Source organism: Pholcus phalangioides, unplaced genomic scaffold, assembly GCF_987345545.1.
Source record: "Pholcus phalangioides strain wild (caught in Gottingen) unplaced genomic scaffold, Ppha-v1.0 ptg000013l_1, whole genome shotgun sequence".
Lineage (NCBI taxonomy): Eukaryota > Metazoa > Arthropoda > Arachnida > Araneae > Pholcidae > Pholcus > Pholcus phalangioides.
In genome coordinates, this window is record NW_028301606.1 from 39,252,229 (window position 1) to 39,269,476 (window position 17,248).

The following is a 17,248-nucleotide window of genomic DNA, read 5'->3' on the forward strand; positions in this document are numbered from 1 at the left end:
CTCTCCTGCTTCCAACAAAAAATTCAATTTCCCTAAGTGTGATATTTACTGACATATTCGAAATCAAAAATCGGAGAAAAGTTGGATAGGACAGCATGAAATGAGGGAAAGAATGGTTAGTTTTTGCTGTGCTTTCCCAACTTTTCTTCGCCCTATATATTGAAAAAATGACACGAACCGAGTTTATTCCAGACATTTTACTACATTTATACAGTTTTGGAATAGGTGTATAACAAAATTCTCTGAGCATACTTGGGAAGTCCTCACATCTTTTTACTGGGTCACAACCACTGTATATGCCTGGAATCCTCAACCTGCTCGTGATCACTATCGCCCCTTTACCACCTGGAATATCACCTTATGCAATCATCACTCTTCGCTCACAATGCGTCAACGAGCAGGTTGAGGATTCCAGGCATAGACAGTGGTTGTGACCCAGCAAAAAGATGTGAGGACTTCCCAAGTATACTCAGAGAATTTTTTTATACACCTATTCCAAAACTGTATAAATGTAGTAAAATGCGAAAAGTAGAAATGGCGTTACTATTTCCATTTACAGCTCTAGCTCAGGTGTTTCCAAGGTAAAGTTTCTTCGCAGAACCCGTGATAATTATAAGCAGGAATTGCAACTGGGGTGTGCAGGTGGGTCTGGTGCCCCGGCAGCTGGACCAGAATAGGTGCAAATTTCATTACAAGAGGGCGCCAAAAGTGGGGACAATAGATTTGGCCATCTTTTTCCCTTTTTTTCGGTCATTTTCTCACATTTCGGGGGGGGGGGGACCAGACCCCTAATCCCCCTCCGCCTCGCTACGTTCTTGGCTAGCGGATAGTGTTCGTTAGGGGAATGTTATGCACTTGATTCAGCCTGAACGAGCTCGCGTTAAGTGCCTCCACTCGTAATGTGTGAAATATTTAACTTGAATCTTTGACCGCTTTGGTCAGAAGATAACAAAGGGTGAAGTCTGTGGCGCCAAAATCTCCTGCCCCGTTTCAGTTGGGGCCCATGGGGGGGAGGGGGGGGGAGCCACAACACACGTGATCTTATCGACGAGGAGCCAAACTCAAATCAGCATTGTGCTAATCTTCGATCTTGTAATACCTTGTGAGTACAAATTCGGTTTCAAAGGTCAAGCTCACAAGCAAATGGTTCAATCAAATATGATCCATTTGAACTAAATCATTAACTTGTGTGACCACAGTGAAATCATCTTAGGTATAGTTAATATTTCACCAGAAGGAACACGCAAACCTCGATTACCTAACATTTCATGCACAGTATCTCGTGCATTATGCATTAATTCTGTCTGTGTTTGAAAATTAAAATAAGTTTAATCTCTGCTCTAATTCGACGAATTTTCATGCGTAACTGTGACCGTATTTCAAAAAAAAAAATAAAAGCCAAATCCATTTCATTTTCGGCAATTGCTTGGTCTATTTTCTGTCTTCTCCCCCTCATTCTTGTTTATTTTCTTATCGGATATAGATTTATTATTATAATAAAGAGACGGACTTTTTTTTTATAAGAGTAAATAGTCGCCAAATCGAGAATAACTCGCCTCGATATAGATAGATGGTTAGGAATTTTTTTCTCCCCGTTTGTATCAAGACTTTGAGCTCGCCTATTGGCTGAAAGTACTGGGGTCAAAACTGCCCTGGGTTCTGTGTTTCCCTCTTCTATTTACTAAGCGAACACACGCTATCCAAGTGCACAGAAAAAAAAAATCTCATCAGATCTGCAAAAGCATAATAAACTTTCTTTATATGAAACTGGTTATAAGATATATAAAAAATGATCTAACGCTATATTGTACTGTGGGCAAAAAAATCTATTATGTGTGTTGGAACCTTCATCATCATCAATCCAACTTGCTGATGGTTTCCAAGCTGCACTTGAGTTTCCATTACCATTTTTAATTTTGTGTTTCTTCTTCTTCTTCCTGTTTGTAACCCTTTGTGACAGGCTACCCTTATCAGACGCGGGGCCCGGTGCGAAAATAATTTGGGGCTTCCTTTGTCATGGGGGGGGGGGGGGGAATCAGCATCTAAAGATTCATGCATTAACACAGAATTGCTGAAAATATTTCCTCACCAATGAAAATTCAGAATTAATCAAAGAAAGCAAATCCCAGAATTAATGAAACTTCAGAATTAGTAAGATTAAAAAAACGCGGAATTTATGTATGCATATATGAAAATTCAGGATTAATGAGAAAAAATCCCAGAGTATTTGTGAAAAAATTCTGAATTCATTAGAATAAAGTCCCAGAATCGATATAAATGTAGAATTAGTTAAGATATATAAAAAAATCCCAGAATTTCGAGATAAAAATTCAGATTTAATAAGAGAAAATTTTCAGAACTGAGAGACATGAAAGTTCAGATTTAATGAGAGAAAAATCTCAGGAGATATAAATTCAGAATCAATAAATTAAAAAAATAAATCCCAAAATTGAGATGAAAATTCAGATTTCATGTGAGAAAAAATATAAGAATTGAGATGAATATATTCAGATTTAGTGAGAGAAAAAGTCCGAATTGGAGATTCAAAATTGATGAGAGAAATATGTAATTCAAGAATTGTTTAAAATTCAAGAATCAAATCAGTTGAAGCGCTCAGACACTTAGTTTACTACAAAAACAAAAATGTATTTTTGATACAAACTGTATGTGTGTATAGCTGACTTTTGCTGACAAGGGGGGGGGGTCAAAAATGGCTAAAAATCTGCTGACGTATTACTTGAATGACCCCCTTACAAGAGTTGTTGGAAGTGGCGGCCACTGACGTCATTGCACAGTCTACAACGACGTAAAAACGATTCCCGGACGCGCTCGAAGATACCAGGCATGCTTTTGATGTCTGCCGCAACGACGACAATTCGCGCTACGAGATCCTCTGGTGTGTCCCATAAACGAGTGATTTAAGGTCATCCCATAAGAAAGGAAGCCTTTGTAAATATGGGCCTTGGGCAAAAAAAAGAAAAGAAAACTAATATTGCACACAGAAATTCGTACTTGTTTCATCAGAGCTAAAGTGTTTTTTTCTCCCTTTGAATGTGCGTTGTACATTCCAGATGTATTGTAAAACTGTAAATTGATCGGTAAAGCCTACTGTCACAGATCTCCACACCATCTGGGGTCCTGCATCCCCGGGGGCTGGTTTTACTAATGAATATTGTCATTATTCGAGCCATTTCCCCCCAACCCCCACAAAGATGGGATTGGGATCAGGATTCTGGTTTCAGAGCCCGAGACGATTCCAATCATTCTTTTTTTCCACGTTAAAAAATTCACTGTAGTGGTGGCTCGGCAAAGAGAATAGCCTCTGTGCCCTGCGGCAGGATGTGGGTGGGAAGGGGGAGGGGGGTGACGCTCAAGAGCCGCGACGCACACTTTGAGGTAACGGAAGATGTTTGTTGAATCTACACCATAAGTACAATAATGTATTTTGATGTTACTAAAACCTCTCATAATGACCGATTTTCATGACTTAAGTAAAAGGCACTACTGCCTACTCATGCTTATCAAGAATTCTATCCATATCTACAGTGATTATGACAATACGTATAGGCAATAAAAGAGAAATTTTGGTACTACAATCGACACCCGATATAACGACCCCTTCGTCCCGTCGAGAATGGACGTTATATTTGGAGCAAGGTCGTAGCGAGGGGGAGACTTGGGGGTGTGGTCGGGCCTGATTGAGACGGTCGTTATATAAGTAAAACATAAAACATTTGGGACTTACCCTACCAGTCTTTGTCGCTATAACGTGAATGATCGCTATAACGTGAAGTTGTCATAACGAGCGTCGACTGTATCTTCGAAAACAAGCATCGTTTCTCCTCTGAATATACAGATAGGGGGATACATGCTCCTTCAGCATCGTATGATAGCATTTTCTTCTCACAATAGCGTCGATTTAAAAAAAATAATTTTTTTGACTTGAAAATTTTTATGGTAACTTACGTAGTGTTTTTCCTTGAAAGAAAACTGCATTTTCACGCGACCTCTTACTATTAATTCAACTCAATTAGAAATTGACTTATTATGAAGCATAGTATGTATATTAATAGTATTATTCAATGATATAATTATATTATCAATCGTATATCTCGCTCAAAGAATTTTTCGATTGTTTCCTTACGTTTAACTAGAGTAATTTCATCTGAATTTTTTTCTTTCAATGTTTGAGCTGAAAGTTGAAATTTGTTGCAATCTGACGCGAGATGTGTTCAAAAAACAAATTCAATGAGATTAATTAAGAATTACATGTAAAAGAAAATAATAAATTGCAGTGATTTTTGTCCTGTTGATGCTTGCTGGTTTTCGGTCAAGAAAGGAGTGGGAATCCTGCGTTTGAAATTGCAAACAATTGCACACATTAACTGACTCGCATAAACACCTGCTTGATTTCTAAAGGAAGTACATGTGAAAGAATACTAAAATAATCTGATGTCACGGGGCCCCCTAAAATCTCCAAGAACCCTGGTTAAAAACCTCTTCTCTAAATAATCAATAAACAATTAATAGTCATAGCACATTATTTGAATATAGAGTTTGTGTGTTTCGGTGCATAATTTCGGGCAAATTTATTGAAAAGAGTGATTTCAGAAACAAAATTGCGAATTTTAACAATGGTCGAAATATTTCTAAAATTTTATTTTGATTTTTTTATTTGATATGAAATTGCAAGAAAATATCGTGAAAATTACGCCATTAGAAAAATTTCTTCTAATTAAATGGAATCCCTCTCCAAAAGAAGTTATTCAGCTATTATTGTTCTATTACATTATCAGTGAAAAAAGAAGAAAGAGAGAGAGAAGGGCGAATATAATAAGAAAGCGGGAAAAAAATAACTGCGCAGTTATAACTGATGGCCCATACACACGCTCAGTTATACCTGATGGCCCATACACACGCTCAGTTATACCTGATGGCTCATACACACGCTCAGTTATACCTGCGCAGGCATAACTGTACAGTTATACCGAATCGAAAAACCATTCCCTTCAGGTCGCCTGTGCAGGTCAACTGACGGCCCCTACACACGCTCAGTTATGCCTGCACAGTTGGACTGTACAGGCATAACTGCGCAGGTATAACTGAGCGTGTGTAGGGCCCTTTATATTCAAACAGTATGGTAAAGTCATCCATGTTGATAATATTGACACATCTGGTTCATCAAACCCGCAGGGCCACATTTGGTCCGGGGGCCAAGGGTTTACCATATATGGTTTAGAGGCTGGGTCCAATGAAGTTCTTAAAAATACATTTTGCATTCTTTTTCTTCAAATAGCACTGAAATTAACAGACTGACTATAATAACATATAAAGGCATTTTCTTTCGAGAGAGAGAGAGAAATTTGAATTTTTTTTTTTAATATTTTTTTGCATTACAAAAATAAATTTTTGATTTGGGGGGGGGGGATAGTTCCCCTATGACCACCCCGCTTAAGCCTCTAATTCCACCAATATACGTTAGGAGGTAGAGCTGATGAAATTTTGGTGACGGCTGTCAGAGTTTTGCTGCCAAAAGCGGGGGAGGCTCAAAATGGCTAAAAATTAGTAGACGTATTACTTGAACTGCCCCCTAAGCTCTTATTTTTCCGATGCATTTTTTTTTTGTTTTTAAAAAAAAATACCATTATAGTTCAAAACATTGTTCTAATTTCCGTAGGGTTTCTCGAAAAAGCATTTGAACGATTTGAATTTCCCTAAATTAAATCTAAGTAACAGAGCCCCACGGTAACCAATGAGTTACGTCAAAAGAGGAACAATCTTAGTTCCGCTATTGCTTTCTAGATTGAAGGGCTTGGACAGCCGCTTTCGTTCGCACTTTCGTTCTTGCTTAAACAGCCGCGTATGAGCAGCTTTGCACCGTCACTTTCGTTCTTATGCGTGCCTGGACGGCAATTGCTTTCGTTCTTGTGCGTGCCTGGACGGCAATTAGTTTCGTTCGTGCCTGGACGGCAATTGCTTTCGTTCTAGTGCGTGCCTGGACGGCAATTACTTTCGTTCTTGTGCGTGCCTGGACGGCAATTACTTTCGTTCCTGGACGGCAATTACTTTCGTTCTTGTTTGCGGGGCAGGAGTGCCACTTTCGTTCTTACACATGGAGGTAGCAGACACTATTTGACCCTTAGAGGTGATGGGCTTGCAGTTCAGTACTCACTTTAGTAGCGCAAGCCCGACATCTACAGCTACTAGTGTCACTTAGCGCTATTCCATGCGCTCTTACACTCCTCACTATTGACACTCCGCCCCATAACTACTTTCGAAGTTCGTATTATCATCCATTCGAATTCTCTGTCTCTCCTCCACCACCCCTCTTTTTAGTTGCCGAGAAGCACTTCAGATCGATCTTCATTTTGATACGGATTCCAATCCTTCACATATGGGAAATTTTCTTCCCTCTTCCCGTTTTTGTGTTATGGGCCCTTCACTTATACGATCTCAGTTTACGAGGTTTTTCATGACGCGATCATTTTTCATACTAATAATCATATAAGAATCTTTCAATAGAGTATGGTTCTGGTCCTTTTGCTATGAACATCTCGCGATAGAATTTGGTTCCCGACATCCTTCTGCTACATAAATCTCGTGATAATGGTTCTCATGGTCATTCTGCTCTGTTTATCTCGCGATCCAACTGCCGACATTTCAACAAAAATTTAGGTTAAAAAAATTTAAATAATTTAAAATTTAAATTAAAATAAATATTGCAATTTATATATGTAAAAATTATTTAATCTTGTATCTTGCAAATATCATTAAGGTTGAAACTATCAATGAAATTTTAGCTGATGATTTGCTATATTTAACTTCAACTCTCAAACGGCCTGGAAAATTAAATATTTCGAGAGTCCCTCTGAAAGGTTTTAGCGGTTCTCAGACAGCATTGCAAGTATTAAGTTGACTTTTATTTAAATAAAAATGAAAGAACACCGAAAACATTCATATCGAAGCTTTTATTTTTCCAATTCGTTTTTTGTTTTGAAAAAAATATTAAAATTCAAAAAATTGTTCTAATTTCCGTAGGGTTTCTCGGAACAGCATTTGAACTTCCCTAAATTAACTACAAGTAACAGAGCCCCACGGTAACCAATGAGTTGCAGCAAGAGTAGAATAATCTTGGTTCCGATATTGCTTTCCAGATTCCTTTTCGAAGGGTTTGCTCATCGGCTTTCGTTCTGCTTGGAATGGCTTCGACAGCCGCTTCCGTTCTTGTTTGCACTTTCGTTCAGCTTGGAGTGGATTCGACAGCCGCTTCCGTTCTGGCTTAAACAGCCGCGTATGTGCAGGTTTGCATTGTCACTTACGTTCGTATGCGTGCCTGGGCGGCAATTGCTTTCGTTCTTGTGTGCGGGGCGGAGGTGCCACTTTCGTTCGTGGTAGACACTATTTGACCCTTAAAAATGATGGGCTTGCAGTTCAGTACTCGCTTTATTAGCGCGTCTAACACCTGCAGCTATTAGTGTCGCTTAGCGCTACTTCATGCGCTCTTACACTCTTCACTATTGACACTCCGCCCCATAACTACTTTCGAAGTTCGTATTATCATCCATTCTAATTCTCTGTCTCTCCTCCACCACCCCTCTTTTTAGTTGCTGAGAAGCACTTCAGATCGATCTTCATTTTGATACGGATTTCAATCCTTCACTTATGGGAAATTTTCTTCCCTTTTCCCGTTTTTGTGTTATGGGTATCCTCCGTTTTACGCAATCTCACGTAACGAGGTTTTTCATGACGCGATCATTTTCATACCTATTAATCGTGTAAAAATCTCGCGATAGAGTATGGTTCTTTAACGGCCGTAGTCACCACTACAATCGCAGGTGAAAGGATTGAAGATCGAAACGGATTGGTTAAATTGAGGATTTTAACCAATGTGTCGATCGCTAATTCTTTAACCTGCGATTGTAGTTTAAACTGTGTTGGTGAATACGGCCGTTGGTCCTTCTGCTATATACATCTCGTGGTCGATTATTTGATTATTTTTGTGGCACCAAACGGGCCACCTTCTGCACAAGAAGGCTAATGAGACAGGGACACAATTTATTGCCGAATCCGAACGGTAGTGTTCGACATTTTAATTTTTTTATATTCGCCGATCATTACGCTTCACTCATAGTTAAAAAAAATCGATGGCAAATGGTAGGGAATTAAAGAAATCCGAATTCCCTTTTCCGTATGATTCAAAAAAAAAATATTCATCCTATTTTAAAATGCGAATGCTTTCGTAATTGGTATGAAACTAAATTTAAATAATAATTACAAAATTATTTTTTTCTCATCCTGTTTAGTTTCTCGTACTTAAATAAAAGGAGTTGGGAGCTTCGCGTGTGTCCTTAGAAACTCACACTGAGAGCTATATAGCTGCGGTAAATTATTAATCTTCAAACACAGTTGGAAACTCAAGGAAATAATTTTGAACCGCGTGTAACTAATAGCTGCGGAAGTGAAAGTCTCCCGATAGTTTTATGATCCTTCATAAGGTCACAGTTAATTCGATTTGCTTCGTTCGTGGCCCATTCCTTCTCGTCCAACATTCCACTTATCGTTGTGACACTCTCGGGAAAATCGATGTTTTTATAATGAAAAAATTCGGAATGTAGATGAATGAGATGATACATGATATTACCATGAGTTATTAATGTATGTATTGCCAATCAACTGCTTCGACAAGAGGACACCAGAGAGACTAAGAGAGGCTTCATTTTTTGAATGTATTTCATATTGGATGAATACAGGTGTCGGAGAGATATGGTCGAAGAGATCAAAATTTTCAACGGAAGGCATAGAATGGGCCATGGATTATTTATACGCCGTCAATCAACTGCTTTTACAAGGGGACACCGGTATCGATTGGTATCTCGCCACAGAGAGCAACAGACCTACAATGGTAAAATCTTCAATCATTACACTTCATGCATAGTTAGAAAAATTGATGGCAGATGGCAGCTCTACACGTAACAAACATTACACAGAAACAAACTTCACGGGAGGTTCACTACACACACACACACACATTCCAACATGTACCAATTCGTTAGATATTCCGCAGAGGAATATGGACGAGGTGCATGTGTGGTTTAGTAGTATTGATTGATAAGGAGCAATTCTAGGTTGCGGTGTCGCAGGGAGTTTTTCTCTAATGGGATTGTTAATAAATGGAATGGCTTACTTCCGGAGGTTCGTTAATTCTAACACAATTGACATGTTTAAAAATAAATACGATAAATATATTGGGATAGATCGAAAAGCTATCCATACTTAGATAGACGACCGTAATTTTTTATGGTCAGTATATTTATATTTTATCATAATCACATTGATTTTTTATTGGTCTTCTTGGGTTGCTATATTTTTGATATAATTTAGATACGTATTCGGCATCCATATTTTTTTATGGACATCTTTTTTCATACATCTCGTTTTTTGTCTGTTGTGGCCTTTGTATTTGTATTTGATGAAACTCTAAAATGGTAATAGCAAATCTCGAATGTGTCTTACAGTTTTATTGAAGTTCAACACTATAAGGCGTTGATGCTGCTTCAAGGGTCCCTAGAACAGTGTTTCTCAACCCTTTTTCGCCCGCGGCCCCTAATAAAAACATAGAATTACTGAAGGAAAAAACCACAAAATTAAAATATGAGCATACGGAACAAAAATTATGAAGAATTCGGGGGGGAATTGATGGAAAAAAATAATTTTTCTGAACGAACAAAAAAAAAGTAATTTCAGAATTAACAAAAATAAATCATTTCAGAATTGCCGGAAAAAAAAGTAAATTTTGTAACTAAGAAAAAAAGTTCAGAACTAATAAAAATACTAATAATTTCAGAATTGATAAAAAGAATCATAATTAACAAAAATAAAATAAAAGTTTCATAAAGAAAATGAATAAAAATTTCAACACAAATGGAAAAAAATTCAAGAGAAACAAAAATAATAATTTCAGAATAAAGAAAAAATAACAAAATTCCATAACAAACGAAAAGAAATTTCAGAATTGACAATTTTTTTAATTAACAAAAACCAAAAAATAAATAAGAATTTTATAATTAGCAAATGAATAATAATTTCAGAATCAACGAAAACAAATAAAAATTTTAGGATTGGAGAAAAAAATGAATGAATAAAATAATAATTTCTCAGAATTTAAAAAAAAAATCAGAATCAAGAAAAAATAAAAATTTAAGAATAAGCAAATAATTAATTTTACAGTTAATAAGTCTTCATTAGTTATGAGGTTTCTATTTGGATGGCTATTCTATTTGAGAGTGGTTTTGTATTTTACTCCGTTGGCTTATTCGTTTGTACCAGTGTTTCCCAAAGTGGGTAATATCCCCTCCCAGGGGGCGATGAAAGTGTGCAGGGGCAGTAGAAACTTCAGGTTTAATATGGGATCCTACGGGTGAGATTGAGTTGGGGGGGGGGGGCGATGAGAGAAGATAAATTTTTTGAAGAAAGAGGCGATGTCCCCCTGTCAGGGCCGTAACTAGAACTTTTATCAGGAGGTCAGTTTGTGGACCCCTCATGAAAATTCATAGTTCCGTGACAAAAAAAAAATTTCTGTGAAAAAACAGATTCTGCTTTACATCTTTCAATTTTGAGATCTGGGGACTTTGCCTCTCCCCCCCAGTTCTGTCTCTTTCCCCAATTTCTTGAATTCCCGTTATTAAAAAAGAAGTCCAGTTCATTATGATGAATCCAACACGTTATTTACTTAGTTAAAACCGGAGGTTTTTAACCACGGGCCTTTAAAAAGATTTCAGGTGGTCCGTGAACTTAGATGAGATAACAATGAACTATTGTTTTTTACATTGCTACATACAGAATATTATTTTGTAAGGGGGTCCGCGGCCAACATATTTCTTCATTTTTCACAGGGAGGATTCATGGACTTCATCTCACTGGCACAAATTGTCCGTGGATTACAAAATATTAAGCAACCCTGGTTAAACCGCTTCCAAAGAAAACAACGAGAGAAAAATTAAAAAAAAAAAGTTATGAAAGGAAATTCAGGAAGTCAAGAAATGAAGACTGCTAATGCCTCTACTTCAGTGCCTCATGCCACGATACGTACAATAAAGAAGACAGAGTCGTATATTCAGTGGTGTAGATGGTAGCATGCTTGCCCGATTTGCAAGACGGCCTGGGTTCGAGTCCCGGCAGACACCAGATGACTTTTCTTACCTAGTCTACTTCGGCATAATATCTAGAAAATAAGTGTTTTCTTCATCAAGAAATTGTTTAAAAAGTAGGGGTTCTGGTAAGTTCCAAAAGTCTTAACAAAAAAAAAACCTCATTCTCATATTGCTCCCCTAAAAAATTGAATTGCCTCCTTGTGGGCGTGGGCCCCACGTTGGGAATCACCAATTTAGACCCACTGGTTACGAGAGTGAGTTCAATGATACAACACACACACACACGGCATCAGTTCCATAACCAACGAATTTCCGACAATTTAAACAATCGAGGAAAAATCAGAACATGTTTCGCAGGATTTAAATAACAATCAACGAATTAAATAAATTATATCAAATGTTATTTTAATACTTGTCCTTCCAATATCAAAAATAGCTCATAAATGAAGTCAGTTTTTCATTTAAATGTCGTTAATCTTTCTCATAAATCGGTGATATCATCATATTTTTCCTTCCCTGGTGGGAGTTTTCCCCCTTTGATAATCATATTCTTGGCGTAGAGTTTGGCGATATTTCCGAATGTAACCCTAGAGCGCGGCTTTTTGCTTCGGGACGCGTCCTGCCGGAAAAAAATACTCTTTGGAAAAAAACTTTTCACAACGAGAGAAAGATTTGCTTCGTTGTGTTTGGTGTTGCGGCGCTCTTCATTTTTTATTCTCTTCTCTACGAGTAAACAAATAGTGATAAAAAAAATTTTCTTGTGAATTTACGGAAATATTTGTTTATTGATTTCTTCAAGGAGTTCTTGGATTTTTTTCCACCTCTGCCTGTCACAGTCTGAAAGAAATTTCTAGAAATGGGAACCAAGTAAGTACATGTCTGACATGTTTTCTTTTGAAAGTTCCGGGAATTTTTAGGGTGTCGAGATGAGAGGCCCCTCTCTTCTTTTTCAGGGTCGAACTGTGAGGGTGGACGGGTGCAAGTGAAATACAAGAATTCTCCTCTTGTAGTAAATACAGAGGAAAATTCGTGAAATAATTCGTTGCGTTCGTTTTAAGCAGGTGTTTTCTTACTATATATTTAGAATTTTTCCGCGAATATTGATATTCATGGAGATAATTGTATTTTCACAACGCAAGCTGTTTACACTCGTTGTCAATATTCTCCAGCAGTATTTTAACTGGACCCAGGATCCCAAATATTTGATAATTTCTAATCGTACAGTTTTTGTGATTTTTTTTTTGAATTTCGAATATTAATATTTTGTTCTGTTTCGGCAATTTCATTCCGTATTTTACTGATAAGGGATAATTTATTTTACGTAAAAGACGATTCTCCCCATCCAGATGCCACCATTTTTTTTTTCTTAATTCAATTTTCAACGAAAAATTCAGTTATATTAAAAGAAATGATAAGGGAATTCTCTAGCTTATATTCTAATACAAAAATACGATATACTGTAAACGTTAATTTACATTCAAGGCGTTTCACGACCCTTCGAAGTCGATTTTTCAAAAATGACATTGAAAAATATTTCACTCAATTGTAAATCAAATGCAAAAAAATTCATGGTGATTGATAATTTGTTCTTTCAAAATAAAAGAAATATAATGAATTATAGTGTAAACTAGCTACAATACCCGGTGATGCCCGGGTTTTCTTCAATTACTGGGAGGATTGAAAAAGTGTCGAACCAATGATTGAAAAAGTGAGTGTATAGGCATATAAACTATTATAAATAATACTGGCACCATTAAAGAAGTGGCAAACCGTTGTAAAGGCATATACATATCTGAAACGCATTGTTAGGGAACCACGGTAATCAAAGTAAACATTCCGAAAGTGACTATTGAAGCCCAAAAACCATCGTTGCCCGACAGTTTTTTGCCCATTTCGAGAATTTGCCCAGTTCTGACAAACTTTTAAAGTAGCCTATCGTTTAAGTCGGGTCCCATTTGGTATGTATGCAAAATTTGGCGACGATCGATCTAAAATTGTAGATTTGTATAGAGAATTTACAGACAGACAGAAAATCAATTTTACAGATATGTACAAGAAAAAACACTTCAAACACGATTGCCTCAGATTGAAATTTTTGAGCTCAACCGTAAGATTGAAAAAAAAAACTACTGCAACAATTGAATTTTTTGCAGAAATGTTCATTCGACACGTGTTATTAAAAGGAGCCTCGAACTTTGTACTTTTCGTTATAATTTTATGAATTTTTAAAATTTAAAAAACATATATAAGTTTTAAAAATCTGAATTCAACATCGAAGGTTGTTGAACAAAAACAGCAAAATCGAAGGTTCATTTTACTAACACGTGTTGGATAAACATATTTGCAAAATTTCACAGAATTTTTGGTGCAATAGTGTTTTTTCTTTTTTTCCTTACGGATAAACTCAAAAACTGTAATCTGAGAAATTCGCGTTCAAAATGTTTTTTTGTTCACATTACGCTGTATAAATGTACATTATAATTTATTATATTTCTTTTTTTTTATTAAGAGAGAACAAATTACCAATTGACATGAAATTTTTTGCATTTGATTTGCAATTGAATGAAATATTTTTTTTAAGTCATGTTTGAAAAATCGACTTCAGAGGTCGTGACACTCCTTGAAAGAAATGGAGGTTACTATGTCTATTTCTGTGCGCGGAAAGAGTGTCTTTGAACTAGAAAAAGTTTTTGAATCAGTTTTTTAATCTATGCAGTATTTTTTTTTTTTTACTATTTTCATTCATTGTTTTCATTGTACTTCATAAAAAAGAGCGTTACCTTCTTTATATAAATACAGGTTGCATAGCAAACACGGGTATGACATTTTACTGGCGAACCGTTGATTTTAGAGGTGTACTTCCAATTGGGAAAAAACATCCAAATAACGTGTAGTACTCAGACAACAGCTTCTAGAGCAGCTGCTCTAGAAGGTGTTGACTAGGATATGTCATTGATGTTTTAAGGGGTTGTATAGTTATTAAAATAAAAAAAATCTATACAGACCCCGTGTGCCCCAAAACCCAATTAGAGAGTTGTTGCCCTGTCTTTCCTGATGCCAACAAAAAAATTCCATGTTTCCCAGTGCAGTGTTATCAGCCTTCCTAAGAAAAGTTGGAAAAAAGTAAATATTTTTTTAAATAATTATCTTATATAGATAACAGATGGCGTATAGATGCGAGTAGTGTTCGCCCATATGGCATCTAGATGCGTGACGCCTCAAAATTGAATTTTACTCCTCTAAATTTCGTTGATCAGTGAAAATACTGCTTCAAATTTTAGGTGTTTTTTCGGAGTTATTTCTTAGTTTTTCATTTAAAAAATACCACACTTTTTACGAAACCCTCTCTTAAAATTTTGGGGAGGAGAGAAATTTACTCCCCAAAATTATCTTTCCGGATGACACTGGATACGATTAGAAGAACAAACGTTTCTAAAAAACCAGGGGCCATCTTAACCCATAGGCCGTGGTGGGCATACGTGGGTAAATACGTAAGCTGTTACTTCTCCAGTTAAGCATGGGAACCCTCAGAACATCACTTTGCCCGGGGACTCCAAGATTTTTGATGATAAGACGGCTATGCATGAAATCTCCCACGAGAAGGAAGCTCACCCAACTCTGGCCGAGGGTAGACGCGAATCCTGGGTTATGTGTCGGGACGGTCGATTTATTGTGTATGTTCGTTGGATCGTCCCGTATTTTACACAGACGTATTTATCCTATGTAATTCGGTTCTCGGGAGGGATGATCACCCACCTTCGGGGTTAGAGCTCCAGAGATCGATCTTATCTATAAAACTGTTGTTTATTATAAATTTAATTTAGATTTACTAATTCAATTCAATGAATAGGAAGGGTCCCGCTCTTGAATAGGAAGGGTCCCGCTCTTGAATACGAATGGAAGCCCTGGATTAGACAGGGGAGGGCCCGCGAGAAGAAAATATGGTCCAAAGGGGACCATGGAATGAAAAAAGGTTGAGGAAACACTGCACACCAACCTACTTCAGTTGCAAGAGAGGTATTCCCGTAACTATCGGACCACTTGACACCAACCTACTGGTATCGAATCGAAACTTTCGGTCATCTTTTCCGAAGATCATTAAAGAAAACGTGAACATGCGTATGTAAGCGTCTACAAATTTATTCTTGCGTGACTTACATTAGGGAAAGAATGACTCATGTCGTGTGTGTGCGCGCTCCATTACAAAGAATAGAACTAAATCCAGCAATTAACGGGAAATATAAAAGAATATAATAGTAAAGGTTTTCCTTCTTCCCCCTCTTCTCTCTCTCAACCCTTTATAGTTCATTCATTGTGTGTTTGTGTGTTTTCTCAATAGCCCCTTCAACTTGACCGTTCAGCAGGCCACGACGCCGGGCGCAACGTTGTTTTAATGGCAGCTGGACGCAGGTCATACGAGTCCATCGTCAAGCAACACGAATGCTTGACGATTTCAGAAACGTTAATTACCGCTTGGTTATCATTCTGACTTATCTCTGACTTATCTTGTCTGTCACATCACTACTCACTCACTCGGCTTTTTTCTTTCAATCGGGCACAGTAGCCCAGGTCGATAAGATACTCGCCTGCAGTGCCAAAGAATGCTTATGGAGGTGTCGCGAGTTCGATACCCGGTTCGTCCTTGTCAGTAAACTTGGTACAACAGAACATGACCGCGGAAAAAATTGTTGCCCCAGGGAGTACCCCGTCGAGGGGTTAGTGCACCAACCTCTCGATGAGTATGAAATCGAGCCTGCCGTTCGGAATCGGCAATAAATTGTAGGTCCCGGTCTAATTAGCCCTCATGTGCAGAAAATGATGGTGGTGCGACAAAAATGATCAAATGATTTCTTTTAATCCGAAAGACTATATCAGTGTTTCCCAAAGTGGTCAATATCGCTCCCCTGGTGGGCGATGGAATGGGTCTAGAGGGCGATAGAAGCTACGGATTTAACATAGGATTCTGTGGGTTCACTTGAGTTGGAGGGAGGGGGGTTGGGTCGGTGAGAGAAAACATTTCTGATGAAGGGGACGATGGAATAAAAAGTTTGGGAAACGATGGACTGGATGCAAAACTAGTTTTTCAAAAAAGTTGAAAGATATCATTTCTATTTTTATGCGATCTTTTGGCATTCCCATATAGAAAATGTTTTATATGTTCTTTCAACCTGTAATATGTATATCTCATACTCATATCTAGGTCAGTAGAAATGTATTACGCGTTATTATTTCTTTCCCGGACTTTTGAAATACTATGGAATATGAGCTTACTTGTATAATATACAAAGGAAGACATAAACCTTATCAGATTCGAACATTCATTTCTTTGGAATTTTCAAAATATTTTTGTATTTTTGATATTCAAAAATGCATTTAAACCATTAATGTCAGCAAATATTTGTTTTTCTTTTTTTTGTGAAGAAATAATTCACTTCGTTAAAAACATTTTCAGCTAAGATGATGAGCAGGGTATATTCATCTTCACATACAAATTTTTCCAGAACTACATTGTTAAATTTTATGTAATAAATCACACTTTTTCCGGATAAACTTTCAACTGGAAGGCCATCTTAAAACTCCCTTGAAAGTTCAACCTCAAATGCTGCCCTCTGGTGAAAGTTCCCCCAAAGTTCATATTTATCATACTCTAACTCAAAACAATCCTTTTCACAATCCTTCAAGTCAGGGCTTAAGTGTCCCTGAAGTCAAAAAAAAATTTCTACAGTGAGGAAAAGCAACCCACACATTTATGGCACTAGAATCTGAAAGGAATAAATAAAAAAACGAGTTAGTTCTCACTTATAGAGCACTCTGTAGCTTTGAATAGGTAACCGATCGGTACCAAAATTTGTGCGCATACTACTCGAAGAACGCGCTCAATGATTCTTAAAAAACAATTTTTTTTTTTTAAATTCAGTTACAGTATCACCAGACGAAGAACATTTATGCCAATGTGGTGTGAGGGTTCACATTCATATTTAAAGTAGCTTTTTGGAAGATTTTTCAGACGCGTGTTCTATATGAGTACGGTTAGATATCGCGACATACACTGTTTACGAACTTGCTTTTAATTAAGCTGCAACAAAAACAGCTCCCTG

The 17,248-nt window shown here is 37.2% G+C and overlaps 1 protein-coding gene across 1 annotated transcript in view; it reads left to right on the top strand.

Moving 5' to 3' along the window:
* The first annotated feature begins 11,784 nt into the window (after window positions 1-11,784).
* nemy (cytochrome b561 family member no extended memory) overlaps window positions 11,785-17,248 on the top strand; it is an 85,399-nt gene continuing 79,935 nt past the window's right edge. The window contains exon 1 of the mRNA XM_089241395.1: window positions 11,785-12,017. Within this exon, the coding sequence (XP_089097521.1) occupies window positions 12,007-12,017 (11 nt within the window). The 5' untranslated portion in view covers window positions 11,785-12,006. The remainder of the gene's footprint in view (window positions 12,018-17,248) is intronic.